The 19,171-nt window shown below is 47.0% G+C and overlaps 1 protein-coding gene across 5 annotated transcripts in view; it reads right to left on the bottom strand.

The window, feature by feature from the left end:
• TRAPPC9 (trafficking protein particle complex subunit 9) overlaps positions 1 to 19,171 on the bottom strand; it is a 635,544-nt gene that overhangs the window by 552,978 nt on the left and 63,395 nt on the right. For 4 of the 5 annotated variants that reach the window (XM_006152123.3, XM_006152122.3, XM_006152126.3 and 1 more), the window contains one exon: positions 14,175 to 14,201. The exons of the other annotated variant lie outside the window; for it this stretch is intronic. In XM_006152123.3, the coding sequence (XP_006152185.1) occupies positions 14,175 to 14,201 (27 nt within the window). The remainder of the gene's footprint in view (positions 1 to 14,174; positions 14,202 to 19,171) is intronic. 5 annotated transcript variants of the gene reach the window in all.

Below are 19,171 nucleotides of genomic sequence, written 5' to 3'. Positions count from 1 at the left end.
CAGCCCCAAATCCCCGAAATAAAGCTAAAACCTAAGACAAAGTATTTACAAATGGCTGAACATCCCTAGTATATGAGGTCATAAAACAGGCCAAGAACAAAAACAAGTAAAAGTACAACAGAAAACAAACAAGAAAGTGTAAGCAGACAAGTCATTAAGAAAGCACAGGTGGGGGACCAGCAGTTAGCGTAATGGCTATGTCGCTGGACTCCCACGTAGTCGACCGCAGTTTGCATCCTGGACCCGGTGGCTTAAACTCACACCGGGCGCGTGTGCGTGCGTGCCCAAGATCCCGAGAGGAGAATGGAGGAGAAGGGATTGCGGCGTGGCCATCCCCTCGCCAGGGGTGACATCTCACTTTCTCTCTCTGTCTCTCCGATGAGTGCACATGCCCTTTAGCAAAAACAAAATAATAATAATTACCAGGAAAAAAAAAAAAGAAGAACAGGTCCTAGGGCTAGCGGGTAGTGTGGTGGTTAGGGCACTAGACTCCCACGTGGCCAACTATGGTGCAAGTCCCAGACCCGGTAGCTTACTTTCTCACTTTCCCTCTCTCTCTTTGTATCTCTCTGGTCAAATTTAATCATAATAATAATAACAATGATGAATAAAATTAAATAGTTCTTTAAAAAGAATAATAAAGCACAGGTCCTACTGTGGGGTGCATGGGGCTGAGACGCCATGCTCTGGCTGGGGCACACAGGAGGCCCAGGTGCGACGGCCTGTCCAACATGGAGCAGGTGCACACCACGCACCTGTGTGCAGGAAGACGGTCACACAGGAAACGACACAGTGTAGGGTGCTGTGTAGCTGGGAAAAAGAACGAGGACGATTTCTCTAAGTTGATATTGGGCGGGTTTCCAAGACATGTTAGTAAACAATTGAAAAATTAAAAAGCCAAGAACAAAAGAATATACACTGAGTCATCAGGGAAGTCATGACACATTTTCTTCACAAAAAAAAAAAAAAACATAGAAAAATATGTCATGACTTTCCCAATGACTTAATATAACACTGTGCTGGGACCAGCAGTTAGCATAATAGCTATGTTGATGGACTCCTATGTAGTCAACAGCGGTTCGAGTCCAGGACCCGGTGGCTTAAACCTATGCCGGGCGCGTGTGCATATGTGCCAAAGATCCCGAGAGGAGAAGGGAGAAGAAGGGAGGAGAAGGGAGAAGAATGGAGGAGAAGGGATTGCAGCATGGCCATCCCCCCAGGAAGTGATTTCTCGCTTTCTGTCTCTCTGTCTTTCCGGCGAGCACACATGCCCTATGAGATACGTATATCTATATATATACACACACATACACATAACATTGTGCCTTTTGCAGAAGAAAGAAATAAAATCTAAGAATATCTATCTGTTTATTTTTTCCCCCAAAAATGAAAGGGGACAAGGAGGAAAGGCCGAGAACAAACGAGACTGGAGACCTATAAGGGAGTGAAAACGACGTGGGAGGGCTAGCTCTCTAGGTGTGTCTTTATGTAGTTCTGACCTTTGGAACCACGGTAATGTTTTGTGTAACAAAAAAAAAAAAAAATTAAAAAGATGGGAAAAATAAACAACATAATCCCACTGGCAGGGAGCATTAGAGAACAAACCCGAGTGGCTTCTGCTTGTAGAATCCGGCTTATGTCTACATATCAGATGAAAAAAACCATGAACTCCTTGACTTCTAACTCTGGGGTAAGGCTTGCTACTGTGATACACGGCAGCAACTCCAAAACGACTCTGTGTATTTAAGGGCTGAGAAACGAGTAGATACACTGATGGCCTCGGAGTCACTCGTTTCTCACTGCTGGACAAGAAGGATGTTAGTGTGAACCAGAGGAAGATGGAAAGGACTCCAGAATTTGGGGGTGGAGTTGGAGAAATCAGTATGAACTTCCCACAGTGCCTACAAGCAATGACCCTCAGCAGCAATGGTATGTTTAATGTCCAGATCTTGGTTTCCAAATACCATCTTCCAACAAAAGGAACTAGAATTCCTCAGAGAAATGTCAATTCCAAGCCAGGATGTGGAGAACACAAAATGAACCTAAAATACCTTGAGTGAGAAAGTAAAGAAGTGTTCACAAAAGTATGGAGAACACATACAAAAGACACAAGAGCCTGCTTCAAGGACTTCTACTGGCCAAATCTAGTCATTAAGTTCCAAACTAAAGATGAATAGCAGTGAATTAGAATTTACTGAGAAATATGAAAGTTCCACAAGCCCATTGTAACAATGGATGGAAGGGAGGATAGATGGGTGGAAGGCAGGCAGGCAGGCAGGCAGGAAGGAAGGGAGGAAGGAAAGAAGACTGGCTCTCCTCATACTAGGATACTAAATTACAAATGTATAAGGGAGACCAGCAGTTAGCGTAATGGCTATGTCACTGGACTCCCATGTAGTCGACTGCGGTTCGCATCCCGGACCCAGTGGCTTAAACCTCATGCCGGGCGTGTGTGCATGCCCAAGATCCCGAGAGGAGAATGGAGAAGGGATTGTGGCGTGGCCATCCCCCATGGGGAGTGATTTCTCGCTTTCTCTCTGTACTTCTCTGTCTGTCTGATGAGCGCACGCGCCCTATAGCAAAACCTCTCAAAAAAAAAAAAAAAAAAAAGCCTAAGGAATTGGGGAGTCAGACGGCCGCCATTTGACAGTTATCTAAGCAGTCATTGACCCAGCTTAAATCCTCGCTGAGCTATGAGTGGGTAGAGTTTCATGAGGAATGAAATGCAACCGCTGTACTGGGACAGTTGTTGGAATGCATTGCAGATAAAGGTATTGCACCAGTGTTTAATTTCCTGATTATAATCACAGTACTGTTTATGTGAATGACTGTCATCTGAATATGTCCCTCAAAATTCATGTGTTCAGCCATTATAAAGGGAGTCCCAGGGTAGAACTCTAATCTGACATGGGGTCGAATGGTGGGCCCTTCGGATGTGATCATGTCGATGGGGCAGGGCCGCCATGACTGAGTTCTGGTGGGTTTATAAGCAGTGGGCGTATGACCAGAAGAGCAGACAGAGAGAGCCACGCGCCTACCGATGACCCTCTGCTCTGCTAAAAGCTCTGCCTTCTGTCATTCTGCTGTGCCTTTGGACTTCCCAGCCACCAGAACCACGCATCAAAATAAACCTCTATTCTCTTGAATTCACCCATTCTCAGGTATTTCTGATAGCAATGCATCAGCAGACAAAGACAATGGCCTTGTCCTTGGGGAATGCACATTGGTGTGTTTAAGGCAGGGTGTCAGGTCTGCAACTGCTTCTTACATAGCATAAACACACATGCACACATGCACACACAGACACACACGCACACACAGATCGAATCGTAGAGCAAATAATAACCGGGGAGTCAGCTGCAGGGCGGGTGCCACCACGCCCAATAGCTGGTGAATCTAGATGTAGAGTGCATCAGAGTTCTTTTTACCAATCTTTAAAAAAATTTTGTAAGATTTGTAGGTTCTAAATTATTTGAGAATCAACATTTGAAAAGAAAATAGAATTCTGGTGAACTCACCAATTTACAAGACAAATGTATTGAGAACAGGGGCACAGGCCAGCTCAATGGCCTGGTAGTTAAGGGAGCAGACCCCACGCGGCCAATCATATGGTTTGAATCCTGGCCCTGATGGCTGGTGTGCGTGCATACCAAAACCAACAGGGTGAAGAAACGGAGAAGGGACTATAACATGATCACACTCCACGGGGGTGCTCTCCCCCTCGTCCTCTTTCTCTGTCTCTCTGGAGAACATATGCTGTATCCTCTGACAAACTTTCAAAAGAAAAAGAAGAACCAGAAAAGAAAACAGCAGGTGGTGTGGTGGTTAAGGCACTGGGCTCCCACATGGCCAATCGCAGCTCTAATTCCAGACCCAATGGCTGGAAAACCATGCTGGGTGTGTGTGTGTGTGTGTGTGTGTGTGCATGCCCAAAATCCTGAGAGGAGAAAGAGGAGAAGGGCTTGTGGCCTCTGTTCCTGTCTCTCTCTGGTGCTCTACAGGAAAAACCTTAAAAAAAAAAAAAACAATAGAAAACAGATGTAGGACTGGCTCCAGTGCAGTAATGACGCACTGCTCAAGGAAAGCTGGATCTCATTTGACGACGCAGTTCTGATCCCCGACCTGGGCAGCCTGAGGCACGCCAGGCATGTGCAAGGGTAAGCAGGATGCAAAGGCAGGACTGCAGGAGAAGGGTCACGGCACGCCCGGGCCCTGTGGACAGGGCTCCTCTCTGTCTGTCTGTCTCTTTCTCTCTCTCTGTCATGGGAATGAAGGAAAAATTCATAAAATTCTAAATTAAAAAAATAAATAAATAAATAAACCATGATGCATTTCAGTAGACAAAAAGCACTAGAACATACAATTGGGAATATAAATGAAACAAAATGAAAATAGAGAAGACAGATTACAAACTACGACCACAGGCTGTGAGCAGAATGAGTTGTCCCTTCACTGTGACGCCCACTGGCCACCTCCTCCACCAGGCACTGGGCAGGGCTCAAGGACGTGCTGCCCACCGCAGCCGCGTGCTGCACAGAACACGTCACGTGGGCACGACAAACTGAGCAGAGTCCGGCCTGCCTCTGGCTGGCTCTGCTGACAGCTGCCAGCCCCTGAGGAAAGAACCATGTCTACCATAGAACCTGGTTTTCGTATTCCCCAGGAAAGAGAAATCCTGGATTGAGACTAGAGATAAAAATCGAAAAGAATAAAGAATTCAAGTCAAAAGAGTTAGAGAGAAATTAACCCAGGAAGAAATGCCAAAGGAGTTCCGTTTTTTAAACAATTTAAGAGACAAAGAAAGTATGGCAAAACCGTCTGGCAGAAATACATAGGACAGCAGACTCCCACGGGGAGAACTAACAGACCTGTCCCCAGCCTCCGCCCAGCAGCATCGGGCACACCTCTGGATCCCACAGGGCCGGCTCCAACGTTCAGGTCTCGGATCAGTAGCTCAAAAACCACGCTGGGTGCATGTGCACCAAAATCTCACAAGGAGAATGGACTGTGTGTGACCATCCCTGGGGGTGATTTCTCACTTTCTCTCTCTCTCTCTCCATCTCTCTCTGGAAAGCACACACACCCTATAGCAAACTTAAAAAGAAAAAGAGAGAGAGAGAGAAAAAAGAAAAGAAAAAAATAGAAAAATCAACAAAACTAACAGCAGGTTCTTTAAGACGAGCAACCGGGCAAGTGGTGGCACAGTGCTGAGCGTGTCACGCAGCGAGGCGGGCTGCCGTCCGCATCTCCCTGAGAACGCCAGGTGCTGGTGTGCCCACGATCCAGGCTGGCGACGCTGAGGGTGGGTCCCAGCATCTGGGCCCTGTCAGGGGTCCTGTCTGTCTGGCTGTCTCTCTCTCTTTCTCTCTCTGTCACATGGAATAAGTAAATTAACTTTTTGTCGTTGTTAGATTTTTGCTATAGGGCGTGTGTACTCTCTGCAAAGAAGAGACAGAAAGACAGAAAGTGAGAAATCGTTCCCTGGGGGAAGGACACGCCTTCTCCTCCATCCTCCTCCCGAGATCTTGGGCATGCACAGACATGCACCTGGCATGAGTTTAAAGCCAGCAGGTCCAGGACTCGAACCACGCACAACCAACTATGTGGGAGTCCAATGATGTAACCACTACGCCATCTGCTGGTCCTAATAAATAAACTTTTAAAAATAATCAACAAAATTGATTATTTGACTAACTGGCCAAGAAAAGAGATGAGTTCCCAAGTTACTCAGTTCGGAGCTGGAAGAGCGAACATTCCCACTAACCTCGTAGGAATAAAGGGAGACACGGGAGCCAGCAGGTGGCTTGTGGTCAGAGCACTGGGGTGCCACACGCCCAACACGTTCAAGTACTGGCCCCAGCGGTTTGTGTGTGTGCATCCCAAAACCCTGAGAGGAGAACGGACAAGAAGGGATGTGGCATGGCCTTCCCCCAGAGGTGATTTCTCACTTTCTCTCGCTTCCTCTCTCTCCAGTGAACACACATGCCCTGTGGCAAAGACCTAAAAAAAGAGAAAAAGGGAAATACTATGAGGAAGGAGTATGAACAATTACATGCCACTAAATCACATGTTCTAGATGAGATGAGCAGAGTTCTGGAAAAACACGAACTCCCAAAACTGACTCCTGAAGACAGGAAGTCTGAATAGAGCCCTAACAAGTAAAGAGATTTAATCAATAATCAAAAATGCCCTGGATATAAAGCCCAAGCACAGATGGAATCGATGTTGAATTCTAGCCGATTTAAGGACAAATTGACACCAATTCTTCACAAACTCCTCCCAAAAAAAAAGAAGAGATGGAACACCAGCCACTTACTCCAACGTCAATACCGCCCTGACACTGAAACCAGGAAAAGGCATCGAAGCAAGAGACAGCTCCAGACCAAAATATCTTGTGTACAGTGGTACAGAAATCCTCCGAGAAATACTAGTGAACAGCGTCCAGCAGATAGAATCACACGTATGACCGAGTGGGATTAAGTTCAGGAATGGAAGATTGGCTTAACTAATGAAAAGCATTGGGGCCAGCAGATGGCATAGTGGTTATGTCACTGGACTCTCACAGGGCCGACCACGTATCAAGTCCCAGACTCGGTGGCTTAAAACTCTAGCTGGGCATGTATGTGAGTGTGACCCAAGATCTCAGGAGAAGGGAGGAGAAGGGATTGCTGTGTGGCCATCCTCTCCCTCTCTCACATGCATATGTACTCATGAATAAAGGAAAAAACTGAAGAATGCATTTAAGTTTCTCATAAATTGAAAGCTTAAAAGCACAGACACACCGAATTTCTAGAAAAATCTATACAACATAATAAAACAAAGTCGGTTTCAATCATTCTAATCAAGGGCCAACATAGTGGTTAGGGTGCTGGACTCACACATGGCCAACCATGGTTCAAGACTCAGATCTGGCAGCTTGCTCTCTCGCTTTCTTTCTCTCCTTCTCTTGTCAAATAAAAATAATAATAACAAATTAAGTAATTTTTTTAAAAAAAGAATTCTAATAACAGAATGAAAACCCAAGAAACAAAGGGAAAGTCCCATTTGATAGCCAACTTCAAAAACGGACAGAAGAGAGGCCGGAGACCCCAGTTCTTGTAACTCTGACACGACCTCCGTACAACAGGAGGACGTGCTGACGGAGGGAAAGCGGGCTGTGTGCGTCAGGCGGGGTAAACGCCCAGTGCGTGCTACATAGAGCAGTGGTCTTTCTGTCTCGTGTTAGGATTTTTACCACAGGGAGTGTGTGCTTGCTGGAGAGAGACAAAGAGGGAACGTGAAAACTGGCCCTGCGGTGGGGTCTCGGACACACATGCTCACAGGCCTGGAGTGATATTCTAGCCACCTAGTCTGGGACTTGAACTATAGTCGGCCATGCAGGAATCCAGTGCCTTATCCACCACACCACCTTCCGGCCCCAGTGAGGATCTTTGAAATAGAATTCTAAAGTTAGAACAGTGTTCAGAAGTCGCAAAATGCTCTTAAAACTGGAAGTATCTACACGTATACACATATATGTAAAGTTTACCCACGTTGCAAATAAACACACATGTCCTTCTGTTTGCTCATGGGCACTAATCAATCACTGTAACAGGGGCAGACTATTTTAATTAGGACAAGTAATCAACAGCACGCTTCTCTTTACCAAGCCGAGCTAACGAATCCACTCTGCTGTGTAACCACCATGTGTCTAGGATAGATCTAAAATTAGCGCAGTGCCTTGGTGTGGCTGGCAGCACTCTCCTCAAAGCTCCGGCCCTTTAAGCGATCTGACAGGTATTTTTATGTCAGTGCCCCCGTGGGGCATGAACATCAGATACTGCTGTCAACCCGGTCATACAGTGGCTCAAGCGCTCTGAGGCTAACTCCTCTGCAGGACTGCAGGCCCCACGCCAGGTGCCACGAGCGAGCGCGGTAAAGGGGGACGGGCTCTCAGCGGTGTCGGCGGCGGGACTTCCAAGCGCTTCATTAGTTACAAAGTGCAATCGAGGAAATGGTCCTGGCATTTCAAGCACTGTGGCATGAGGAAGCACCCCGTTAGGTCACCCCGCAGGGTCGTCTCTGAGAGCCGGCAAGGCCAACAGAAGCCGAGAGTCAGCCCACGTGAGCCGACACAAAGCTGCAGTGGGCTCTATGGTGACGGAAGAGATGGCCGCTAAGGGGGACAGAACCTGGCCAGAAGCCATTTCCTGTTTAAAGGAACAGAGCTCAGTATAAGAGGACAGATGCTGGGACCAGCAGATGATGTGATGGCTATGTCACTGGACTCCCATGTAGGTGACCAAGGTTCGAGTCCCAAACCTGGCGGCTTAAAACTCACGCTGAGTGCGTGTGCGTGCCCAAGATCCCTAGAAGAGAATGGAGGAGAAGGAATTGTGGGGTGGCTATGCCCCCTGGGGGGTGATGTCTCACTTTCTGTCTCTCTGGCAAACACATGTACTCTATAACAAAATTTTTAACTCTCTAAAAAAAAATAAGAGGACAGGTGCAAGGACAAACTCCCACATTACCACTACCAGCTGTGACCTTGTGCAAGTCCTGAGCCCCAGCTCAGTCTGCTCTCCAGGGAAGGATACATTACCTACCTCCCACAGTTGCGAGGATTAAAGTCCTTTGTATGTAAAGGTGATACAAAATATCTTAGATCTTAGATGACACCAACAGTACAAGCAACAGGAAAACATAGAGAAGCTGGACTTCATCAAAATCTAAAATGTGAGCCAGTCCTGGGCCAGCAGGTGGTATGGTGGTGAAGGCATTGGATCCCACAAGATCAATTCTGTGGTTCTAGTCCCGGACCCAGCTGCTTGAAAAACACACCTAGCACGCGTGCATGCATGCTCCAAATCCCGAGAGTAGAATGGAGAAGGGATTATGCTGTGACCATTCCAGGGGGGAGAGGTTCTCTCTCTGGACTCCCATGTAGGTGACCAAGGTTCGAGTCCCAAACCTGGCGGCTTAAAACTCACGCTGAGTGCGTGTGCGTGCCCAAGATCCCTAGAAGAGAATGGAGGAGAAGGAATTGTGGGGTGGCTATGCCCCCTGGGGGGTGATGTCTCACTTTCTGTCTCTCTGGCAAACACATGTACTCTATAACAAAATTTTTAACTCTCTAAAAAAAAATAAGAGGACAGGTGCAAGGACAAACTCCCACATTACCACTACCAGCTGTGACCTTGTGCAAGTCCTGAGCCCCAGCTCAGTCTGCTCTCCAGGGAAGGATACATTACCTACCTCCCACAGTTGCGAGGATTAAAGTCCTTTGTATGTAAAGGTGATACAAAATATCTTAGATCTTAGATGACACCAACAGTACAAGCAACAGGAAAACATAGAGAAGCTGGACTTCATCAAAATCTAAAATGTGAGCCAGTCCTGGGCCAGCAGGTGGTATGGTGGTGAAGGCATTGGATCCCACAAGATCAATTCTGTGGTTCTAGTCCCGGACCCAGCTGCTTGAAAAACACACCTAGCACGCGTGCATGCATGCTCCAAATCCCGAGAGTAGAATGGAGAAGGGATTATGCTGTGACCATTCCAGGGGGGAGAGGTTCTCTCTTTCTCTCTCTCTCTGTCTCTATTTGTCTCTCTCCAGTGAATGCATCCAACCTATGGCAAAAATCTAAAAAAGTAAAATAAAATCAACGTGAGCCTGCCCCTCAGCAGAGTGGTTAAGCTCTCTGCACTAGCTGGGTACCACACGCTGACTGAGGCTCAGACGCTGGCCCTGGTAGCTTGAAAACACACCAGGCACGCATGTGTGCACGGTCCCAGATCCTGACAGGATGGAGAGAGAAAGAAAAAGGGAGCGAGGCATGGCCACGCGCGACAGAAAGGATGCTTTCACTCTCTCTCTTTTTCTGGTGAGTTCTCATGCACTCTGGCAGTAAAAAATAAATTCTAAAATAAAAAAAAATTAAACATGTATACTGTGAAGGACACTATCAAGAAAATAAAAAGATAATTCCAAAAAAAGGAAGAAAAACTTTACTAACCATAAGGAGTCTCCAAAAAGTTCACAGAAAACGTGTATTACGGGGGCCGGCAGGTGATGGGTGGTTAAGGTGCTGGGCTCCCACATGGCCAGCTGTATTCAAGTCTTGGACATGGCAGCTTGCTTTCTCACTTTCCACTCCTCTCTCTGTCACCTTGGTCAAATTTTTAAAAATAAATAATAGCAACAAATAAAATTAAAGAAATAATTTTTATAAATAAATGTGTATTATGAAAAAACTGTGCATGGATTTGAAAATTTTTGCACCAAAATTAACTCATACTTTAGTTTGAATTCCACTGTTATTTCCATTCTTGCACAAACTTTTTTTAAGAATTATTTTAGGGACCAGCAGTTGGGGTAATGGTTATGTCTCTGGACTCCCCCATAGTCGACCATGGTTCAAGTCTCAGACCCGGTGGCTTAAACTCATGCTAGGTGCACGTGCGTGCGTACCCAAGATCCCGAGAGGAGAATGGAGGAGAAGGGATTGCGGTGTGGCCATCCCCCGGGGGGGGTGATTTCTCGCTTTCTTTCTCTCTGTATGAGAAAGCAAGCTGCCAGGTCTGGGGCTGAAACCACGGTCAGCCATGTGAGAGTCTAGTGTCCCAACCATTACACCACCTATCGGCCCCCACGAACTTCCTGAAGAGCCCTTATAAAACTGATAAGGGACTTCCATCTACAATATACAAAGAATTGTTACAATTCAATAATAAAAAGACAACTCCATTTAAAAATGCAGAAAGGATCTGAGTAGACAGTTTTCCAAGGAAAGTATACAAATGAAGAATAAACACATGAAAAGATGCTCCGCATCATTAGATGTGGGGAAAATGCAACTCGAAATGAGACCCACTTCACACCCGCCACGTGGTTAGAATCAAAAAGAAAGCAAGGCTGAGGAGGGTGTAGCGAAATGGGAACTCCGTCCGTCGCTGGCGGGAAGGAAAGTGGTGCAGCTACTTTGCAAACCAATCTGACAACTTCTCAAAAGAGTTGAACACTGACCAGCAGTTCTCCCTCCTGGACATACGCACAATAGAATTTGAAGCCAGGGCCGGCAAGTGGTGTAGTGGCTAAGGCGCTGGACTCCCGCATGGCCAACCGCAGTTCGAGTCTCAAACCTGGAGGTCTTCTTTCTCACTTTTTCTCTCTCACTCTCTCTGGTCAAATTAAATAATAGTAATTATACAAAAAATTAATAAAATATTTTTAAATATAAAACATATACCCACACAAAACCTTATACACAGATATTCACAGCACCATTAATTATAATAACCACAAAGTAGAAACAACACAAATGTCTATCAACTGATGGAATGGACAAATAAAATGTGGTATGTCCATACAATGGAATATTATCCAGCAAGAGAAAGAAGTAGGGACACGTGCTACGACAAGAGTGAACCTGGGAAATATTCACCGGACAACCCTTTGTACGGCATGTCCAGAAGAGGCAAACCCTAGAGAGAGGAGACAGTGGTTCTGGGGCTGAGGGAGGGTGGAGGGAGGGGCTGACTGCTAGTGGGCACAGGGCCCTCTGTCCAGGCCATGGAGATGGCATCACAGGGCTGCAGCGATGTTACACAACTGTCCATACCAAAAACCACCGAACTGTGCGTTTTATGTGAGTAAACTGTCTTAAAGCTTTTTTTTAATAAGAGTACCTTGGAACACTGGCTCTCATGTAATAACTGCAAATTGTTCATTTTTATTATAGAGAGAAGAGACTCCCCTGAACCTGAAAATGGGAGAAGAAAATATGAGTTGAGTATAATTAGCTAAAAGATGGCTTTACTTGGCATAGTTGCTGATTGTCCATAAAGAGCTCAGAAATATGGAGAATCTGAGAAAGTAATCATTCCACTGAAAATGCCCAGGAGCCTCACTGGTGAAACAACGAGAGGAGGAGCGTGGTCTGAAGATAAGCAGAGCCGCGGCGCCCAAGAACGTGACTCGTTTTCACCTAGCTCTGGAAATGACTGTGGGAAAGCAGGTAGAAAAAGACCTCCGAAATAGTTCACGTCAAATAGTCCATCACTGGGGCCCAGCAGGTGGTGTGGTAGTTACGGCCCTGGACTCCCACCTGGCAAACAGTGGTTCAAGCCCTAGGCCCGGCGACTTGCTTGCGCTCTCTCTCACTCTCTCTCTGGTAAGTGTACATGCCCTATAGCAAATTAAAAAGTAATAATAATAATAAGTAAAAGTAAATAAATCATCCATTTTTTAATTACATCATTTAAAATTCAAAAATAAAGTGAAAGTGATAATTTATGATAACTTGGACGCACGAGGTGAAGGACAGCAGATCTCTGCTCCTGGGAGCTGTGATGGGACCCCTCTGCACAGTCACCTGACACGCACACAAGGGTTTAAACGGGAGCACGGACTAGTGCTCGGAGGATGGTGTTTTAGCAGGGGCAGCGGTCCCTGTACACAGGCCCCGGTGAGCAGAGGCAGAAGCCATGGCAGCACGGGAGCAGCCTGTGCGGCAGGAACCAGAACCAAGGAGGAGCGGGGTCTGGGCTCTCTGCTGTCCCTTGGGTGGGAAGAAGTCACACCATACGCTTAACTCGGCTCCCTGCAGGAGAAGCCCTCGGAGGCCGGACACTGCTTCTGTGCCCCGCGCGTGGATTCCAGCCTCCAGTGGAACCTTGACACGAGCCTCAACAGCAAAGCCCACAAAACTGTCCTTGCGTTTACCCCAGCACTCTCAACTCCAGTCCCTCTCTATTCACCTTATTTTTAAAAATTTCACACCTGCATGTAGATATGTCCTTTCTTTATCTCAAGGACTGAGTTTCCTCATAGCCTTAAGCTACTTCTGCTTGGTATACACATCTAATCCCCTCCAGTAAAGTGATTTGCATGCTGGGATTCACTGCCTTGTACCCTGCGTAACTGGCAGACTGCACTGACTCGTACTGGTCAAGTGCCAATGTCCCAACATCAGTTTAGCTTTCCATCAGTTTCAGGGCGTTGTTCAGTTTCTCGGTCACATAAACCTGCCATGCTCTGCCTATTTTCAGCAACTCAGGTCTACTGAAAGCGAAATAAAGCCTTTGTTGTCCTTCCTCTACGCTGTCCTCAAACCCTCCCAAGAAACGTAGCCATCAGCCTCGAGAAAGCAGCAAAGGCAAAATATTTTACAACATTTTTGCGCAAGGACTGTTATGACAAAAGCCTGCAGGTACCAGCAGGAGGCACGGTAGTTCAGGTGCTGGGCTCCCGCGTGGCCAGCCGTGGTCCCAGACCTGGCAACTTGAAATCATGCCAAGTGCATGTGTGTGTGTGTGTGTGTGTGTACCCAAAATCCCAGGAGAAGAATGGAAAAGGAGTTGTGGCGTGGCCGTGGGGTGATTTCTCACTTTCCCTCTCATTGTTTCTCTCAGTCTCTCTCCTGTGAGCATATGCACTCTCTGACCAAAGCAACTCCAGAATCAAGACATGATGATGGGATGGAAGGGACGTGTCACACGGCCTGTGTACGTACAACTGTCTGCTTTTATTCTTCAAAGGAAGTTTCTATTTTTCTTGTTATTTATCCTGTTATTGCTGCCAATTAAGCCAGAAAATAATAGAGCCCAATTAAAAGCTGTAATTAAAGGGATTTTTGCTTTATTAATTACAGAAGGTATCAGGTTGTTGGAAAAGTCATGAAGACACATTTTTACAGGAAAAAAACATAGAAAAATATGTCATGACTTTTCTAACAACCTAATAGTAAGAGGGGAAAGAAAAACCCACCCCTGTAAAAATTACAAAATTTCTTTGTGTTCCCATTAACACACAAATGAAATGCAGTAGGGAATGAATTATAAGTCAAACATGTTTGAAAGGAGCACAAGCCATGGAAACAGAGTGAAGTCATTACTGTGAACAAATTCAAAATTGACAGCACAAGCATGCTCAATGCAGTCAAAGAATGAAAAGCACAATTTTCAAACCATGCTGGAGGAAGCACTTTCCTCTTCAACAGACAACATAAAGCAATAGGGTGCCCCATTAGACAAAAACCAAACAATAATCAGGCTTTTAACAGTTCTGATTTAAAGTTACTTAAATCAGAATATTCCAAAGATCACAATCGAGAAATTGCAACCATTCATTCACACCACCATGAAACAAGCACTCTAAAAACAACCGAAAGAAACTTAGCACATAGATCATGTACCTGGATCAATGAGAACTTCTTGTGCCCCTGGAAGAAAGAACAGATCATCGTCTTTTATTTGGAAAACAAAACTACTTTTAAAGACAGCTACTAAAACACATTTCATCATTCCCAAGGCCTTGAAAACCCTGGGACACTTGGACCTGTCCAGAGAAGCAGTGCTGGGTAACAGTGTTACAAGTCCAGGGCTTGCTTGCTCCAGAGGGAAAAAAGGGAAGACTAGGGTTCTCATACCCTGCGCGAAATGCAAAGTGCCCTTGTGCCTGCCCTCCCCTCCGTCGAAGCTCAGGCTCCCAGCTCCTCAACAACTGGGAGAATTTATCTCCACAAATAAGCCAAGTGACCTAGGAATACTATTTGTGCAAGGAAGAGTAGACTTCAGAAAGTTCATGGAAAATTTGGATTCTAGCACAAGTTTAACTTCATGAAAACATGTCTTTGAAGGCCAACCAGTGGCATGGTGGTTGAAGCAGCTGGACCCTCCGAGGCTCAGACCTGGCAGTTTGAAAGACACAAGTTGACATTATCGTTTTACAGCTCAGAAGCAAGGCTGAAGAGGTATGTTCAGTAGCAAGCACTCTTACTGAAACGGGGTGGGACTGAAACTTCGGGGCCTCAGAGCCACTGCCACAGTGATCAGGTGTCTGATTACCCGCATCATCAGGCTCCAGTGGGCTAACTTCACGTTCACCAAACTCTTAAAGGCCTGATGCACGAACACTGGAGATTTAACTTCCTAATGTAGGAAGACAAAACATTATCCATCAGACCAAAACATCGGGATTCAACATGTTTTCTCCTCAAGGGCCAAATCACAGGCAGGAGGTGGCAGGGCAAGCATGAACAGACGCAGGGCAGGAGGGCCTTCTGGATGAGCTCAACTGACCCCGTTCTGCCACAGGGACAGAGCAGTGCTGACCACAGGTCACTCTCACAGACGCCAGACGCGACTGCCAGTGTGCAGCACCCTCTCCCACCCTTCCAGGCTGGCAAGCCCCGCCTGCACATAAGGCTCATTCCGAGCCATAGCTGAGCTGGGGCCGCTGGGCGCCGGAGGCCGGTCTCTGGGCCAGAGCAGACCAGCAGGTTTCAAATCGCAGCTCTTCTGCCAGTTACTAATCTCCACGGCCTTGGTCAAGTTACTTACCCTCTCTGCACCTCAGTCTCGCTTCTATAAAGTAGGGGTAATAATTGACCCAGGTTGTCGTAAGGATTAAATTAGCCTGTGTAACACGCTTACGATATTGTTCGGCTCATTTTAAATGCTCAAATGGGGGCTGGCAGGGAACCAGCAGTTAGCGTAATGGCTATGTCGCTGGACTCCCACGTAGTCGACTGTGGTTCGCGTCCTGGACCCAGTGGCTTAAAACTCATGCCAGGCGCGTGTGCGTGTGTGCCCAAGATCCCGAGAGGAGAATGGAAGAGAAGGGATTGCAGCGTGACCATCCCCCCTGGGGAGTGATTTCTCGCTTTCTGTCTCTATGTCTCTCTCTGTCTGTCTGGCGAGTGCATACGCCCTATAGCAAAAATCTCTCCCAAAACAAAGAAAGAAAGAAAGAAAGAAAGAAAGAAAGAAAGAAAGAAAGAAAGAAAGAAAGAAAGAAAGAAAGAAAGAAAGAAAGAAAAAGAAAGAAAGAAAGAAAATGGGGGCTGGCAGGTGGCGTGGTGGTTAAAGGCACTAGACTCCCACATGGCTCCGCCGTGGGTTTGGTCCCGGACCCGGTGGCTTGCTTTCTCACTTTCTCTCTCTTTCTCTTTCTCTCTCTCTCACTTTCACTCTCACTCTGTCCCTCTCCGGTCAAAATTAAAACAAATAAACAAAGTTAAATAAAATAATTCTTTTTAAAAAGTTCAAATAGTTTTAACTCTTAAAACTATGACTTTACAGCTCTCCATTCTGATCATGTTCTGACTCCCTCCCTAGTCTAAGTCGGAAAGAATATCTTTATTTTTAAATTCTTGGGGCGCCCCCTCTGGCCCTCCCAATGCCCATTTATCTTTGGGAGAGGGAGGACGTGCTCCCCACTCCTCTGTTTTCCACAAGGAAGGCTTCTCCCTAAACACGGGAGCCCTCCCGTGAACTCCTGTTCCTGCCTGAAATCCAGGGAGTGAGCCAGGAGACTGCCGAGAGACAAGCCGGGCACGTGAACCCTTCTCCCTTCCCCCTTCCTGGCACGCTGGCACGTGAGGGAGCACATGGAACGCTGCCACACCCGTAGCCTGAAGGGGAGGACCCTCCTAGGAAAGCCTACTGTGGCCCAGAGCTGCTTGGGACTGGGTCAGCCCCATTTTCCTGCAACTCCCAAGTTCAAGGAGAATGGGACTTTCTCAGAGCTAGGGACATACATCTGTCTACCTGCCTCCTCTTCTGTCTCGTCTCTCAGTTGCTTGGTAGAGAAATCAGGGGCTTTATTATTGGGTCCCTTTAAACCCCAATACACATTAATGAACAAAGATTCCGGGGCTTGGCAGGTTAGAGGTGGCCTAGAACGCCGTCTCTCCAGTGCCACTCAGTCTCAGGTACAAGAAGCACGGCCCTCTCTCACCTCCCTCTTCTCTCAACTGGGTCTTGCCTCATAAAACCACCTTCTCCTATTTCAATTCCTTAGCGATTGCTATAAAGTGCCGGCTTCAGACAAAATAGCGGCTCGTGGTTAAGGAGATCGCTCACGAGAGGGCCACTGTGCCGGACACGTCGCACGCGTGCAGAAGCGGGGGCACTCTCAGAGGGCTGGCGGGAGCAGGCCTGAGCGGCAGCGCCTGTATTCAAACACAAGCCAGCGGGGCTCAAAGCTCAGCTACTCCAGGGCCCCGGGGTACCTCCCGGCTTTGCTGCCCAGGGAGCCCAGTGTTCTTCCCAGTTTTAGCGGACTCCAGAGACAGTCTCTTTTCTTTATAGAGATCCCGGCTGGCGGGTTCCTGATAGCGGAAGTCCATTTCACTGCTCCTCACAGAGCACGTGTGAAATTCTCGTGCTCACATGACAGAGTCAGAGATACAACGAGGCTCCTTTTCCCAGGTCTCCCAATCTAATGGGCCCTGTGCTCTACTGAGGCACTAAACAAAGAGGTCAAATACAGGAACCTTGTTTAAGTCTCCTAGAGAGAGGAAAATCAGCGTTTTTTTTTTTTAAAGGTACAATGGCGCCACCTATGGCCAGAAAAGTCTTTCCGAGCTGCTGCGCGGTAAGAAATGACCAGTATTTTATATACATAGGTATAGGAGGCTCAGAGACCTGCTCGGCTCGGCGCTTGCCGGAGCTTGCCGGAGCTTGCCGGAGCTTGCCGGAGCTTGCCGAAGCTTGCCGGGCGCATGCTGAATTCTGCCCCAAGGAAGGGAGGGTACTCAGTTCATCTGGAAATGTTAACAGCCTGATACAGACAAAACGCAGGCTCGAAGAGCAGAAAGGAATCTTGGGAATGTGGTCCAGACCGTTCACTTTAGGGCACAGAGGTGAGGCCCCAGACAGAAGCCTCACCTTGGCAATTGGGGCAAAGCTGCTCTGTCCTAGGTCAGCACTGCGCCGAAGGCCGGTCTTAGGCGAGTCGGCCCTGCAGGTGGCAGGGGCACTTCCGTGTTCAAAATCTCAGAGTGCCCCGCAAAATACTTCCCCGAGGGCTGGGAACTATAAAACTATACCTTTTGGTTGAAATGTGCAAACATGCATTAACATAGTAAAATGACACTATCCACGACAACCCTCTAATTCTCTCTATAAAGGAAAATACAGACAATGGTCAAATCAACATTTTAACTTTTTTAACCTATTAAAGGTACAGAAACAAATCTAAATTTTCTTTCATCACAAAAGAGAGAAGCTTATTCCCTGCAAACAGCTCAGTATCAATTTTTCTGAACTTACTGGCTATGGTCAACTTGGGAATGACAAACTCCTAGTATTTACAAGTTTCCGTAGATGATGACGCAGCAGTGTCAGTTCTGACCAGTCTGTGTCACTGTGACAGATTTCTACTGAGCAGCTCTTAAGTGTTTTGGATTCACAGTGCCTAACTCCTGCAACCATAGAAACTAAACAATACTATTTTAATTTTGCAGATGAGAAAATAGATTTAAACCATAAAAAGCAGGGTTGAGAGCCAGCCTCATAGCCTAGTAATTAAAGGAGCTAGCTCCCACATGGCCAACTGCAGTTCAAAACCAGGCCCAGGAGTTTTGAAAGACCTAGCAAATCTCAGCAGCATGGAGAGATGGAGAAGAAGGGATAGCTATGTGACCACATCTCTTGGGGATGTTTTCTCCCCACTTTCCCAGCCCCCATCTCCCTCTGGTGACAGCGTGCACTCTCTAGCAACTAAAAAAAAAAAGCTTGGGGACCAGCAGTTAGCGTAATGGCTATGTAGCTGAATTCCCATGTAGCCGTCCGCAGTTTGAGTCCCAGACCCAGTGGCTTAAACTCACGCTGGGCACATGTGCATGCATGCCCAAGATCCCGAGAGGAGAGTGGAGGAGAAGGGATTGCGGCATGGCTATCCCCCCTGGAGGGTGATTTCTTACTTTCTGTCTCTCTGTCTCTCTCTGTCTTTCTGGCAAGCACACGCGCCCTACAGCAAATAATAATAATAATAATAATAATTAAAAAACCTCTCAAAAAAAAAAAAGAAATAAAAATAGCTTGGGACCAGCTAGTGGTGTAGCAGTTACATAGCTGGACTCCCACATGGCTGACCACTGTTCACATCCAGGACTCGTCGGCTTGAAACTCTCATGCACTGCTGGCCTGGATAACTCAATTTTAAGGAAAAACATGCCCTTTCTCGGGAAAACGGTGAGGCAGCTTTGCAATCTGGAGCCACAGTCTTCCGGAACTCACTATCTGATAATCAGCAGTGATACTATCACAGCGGTAGCTGCTAACGTGATGAAGGGCTGGGCCCACGGCGCTCCGGGGCCTTTCCATGTGTAGGTCAGCCAGCCCTAACGCCTCTCCTGGGAGGTAGGGACTCGTCCCCATTTTACAGGCGAGGCTGCCATCGGAA

The sequence above is a fragment of the Tupaia chinensis genome, unplaced genomic scaffold (genome assembly GCF_000334495.1).
Source record: "Tupaia chinensis unplaced genomic scaffold, TupChi_1.0 Scaffold000335_1, whole genome shotgun sequence".
NCBI lineage: Eukaryota > Metazoa > Chordata > Mammalia > Scandentia > Tupaiidae > Tupaia > Tupaia belangeri.
The sequence above is the reverse complement of the archived record's forward strand: the minus strand, read 5'-3'. Positions and strand labels throughout refer to the sequence as shown.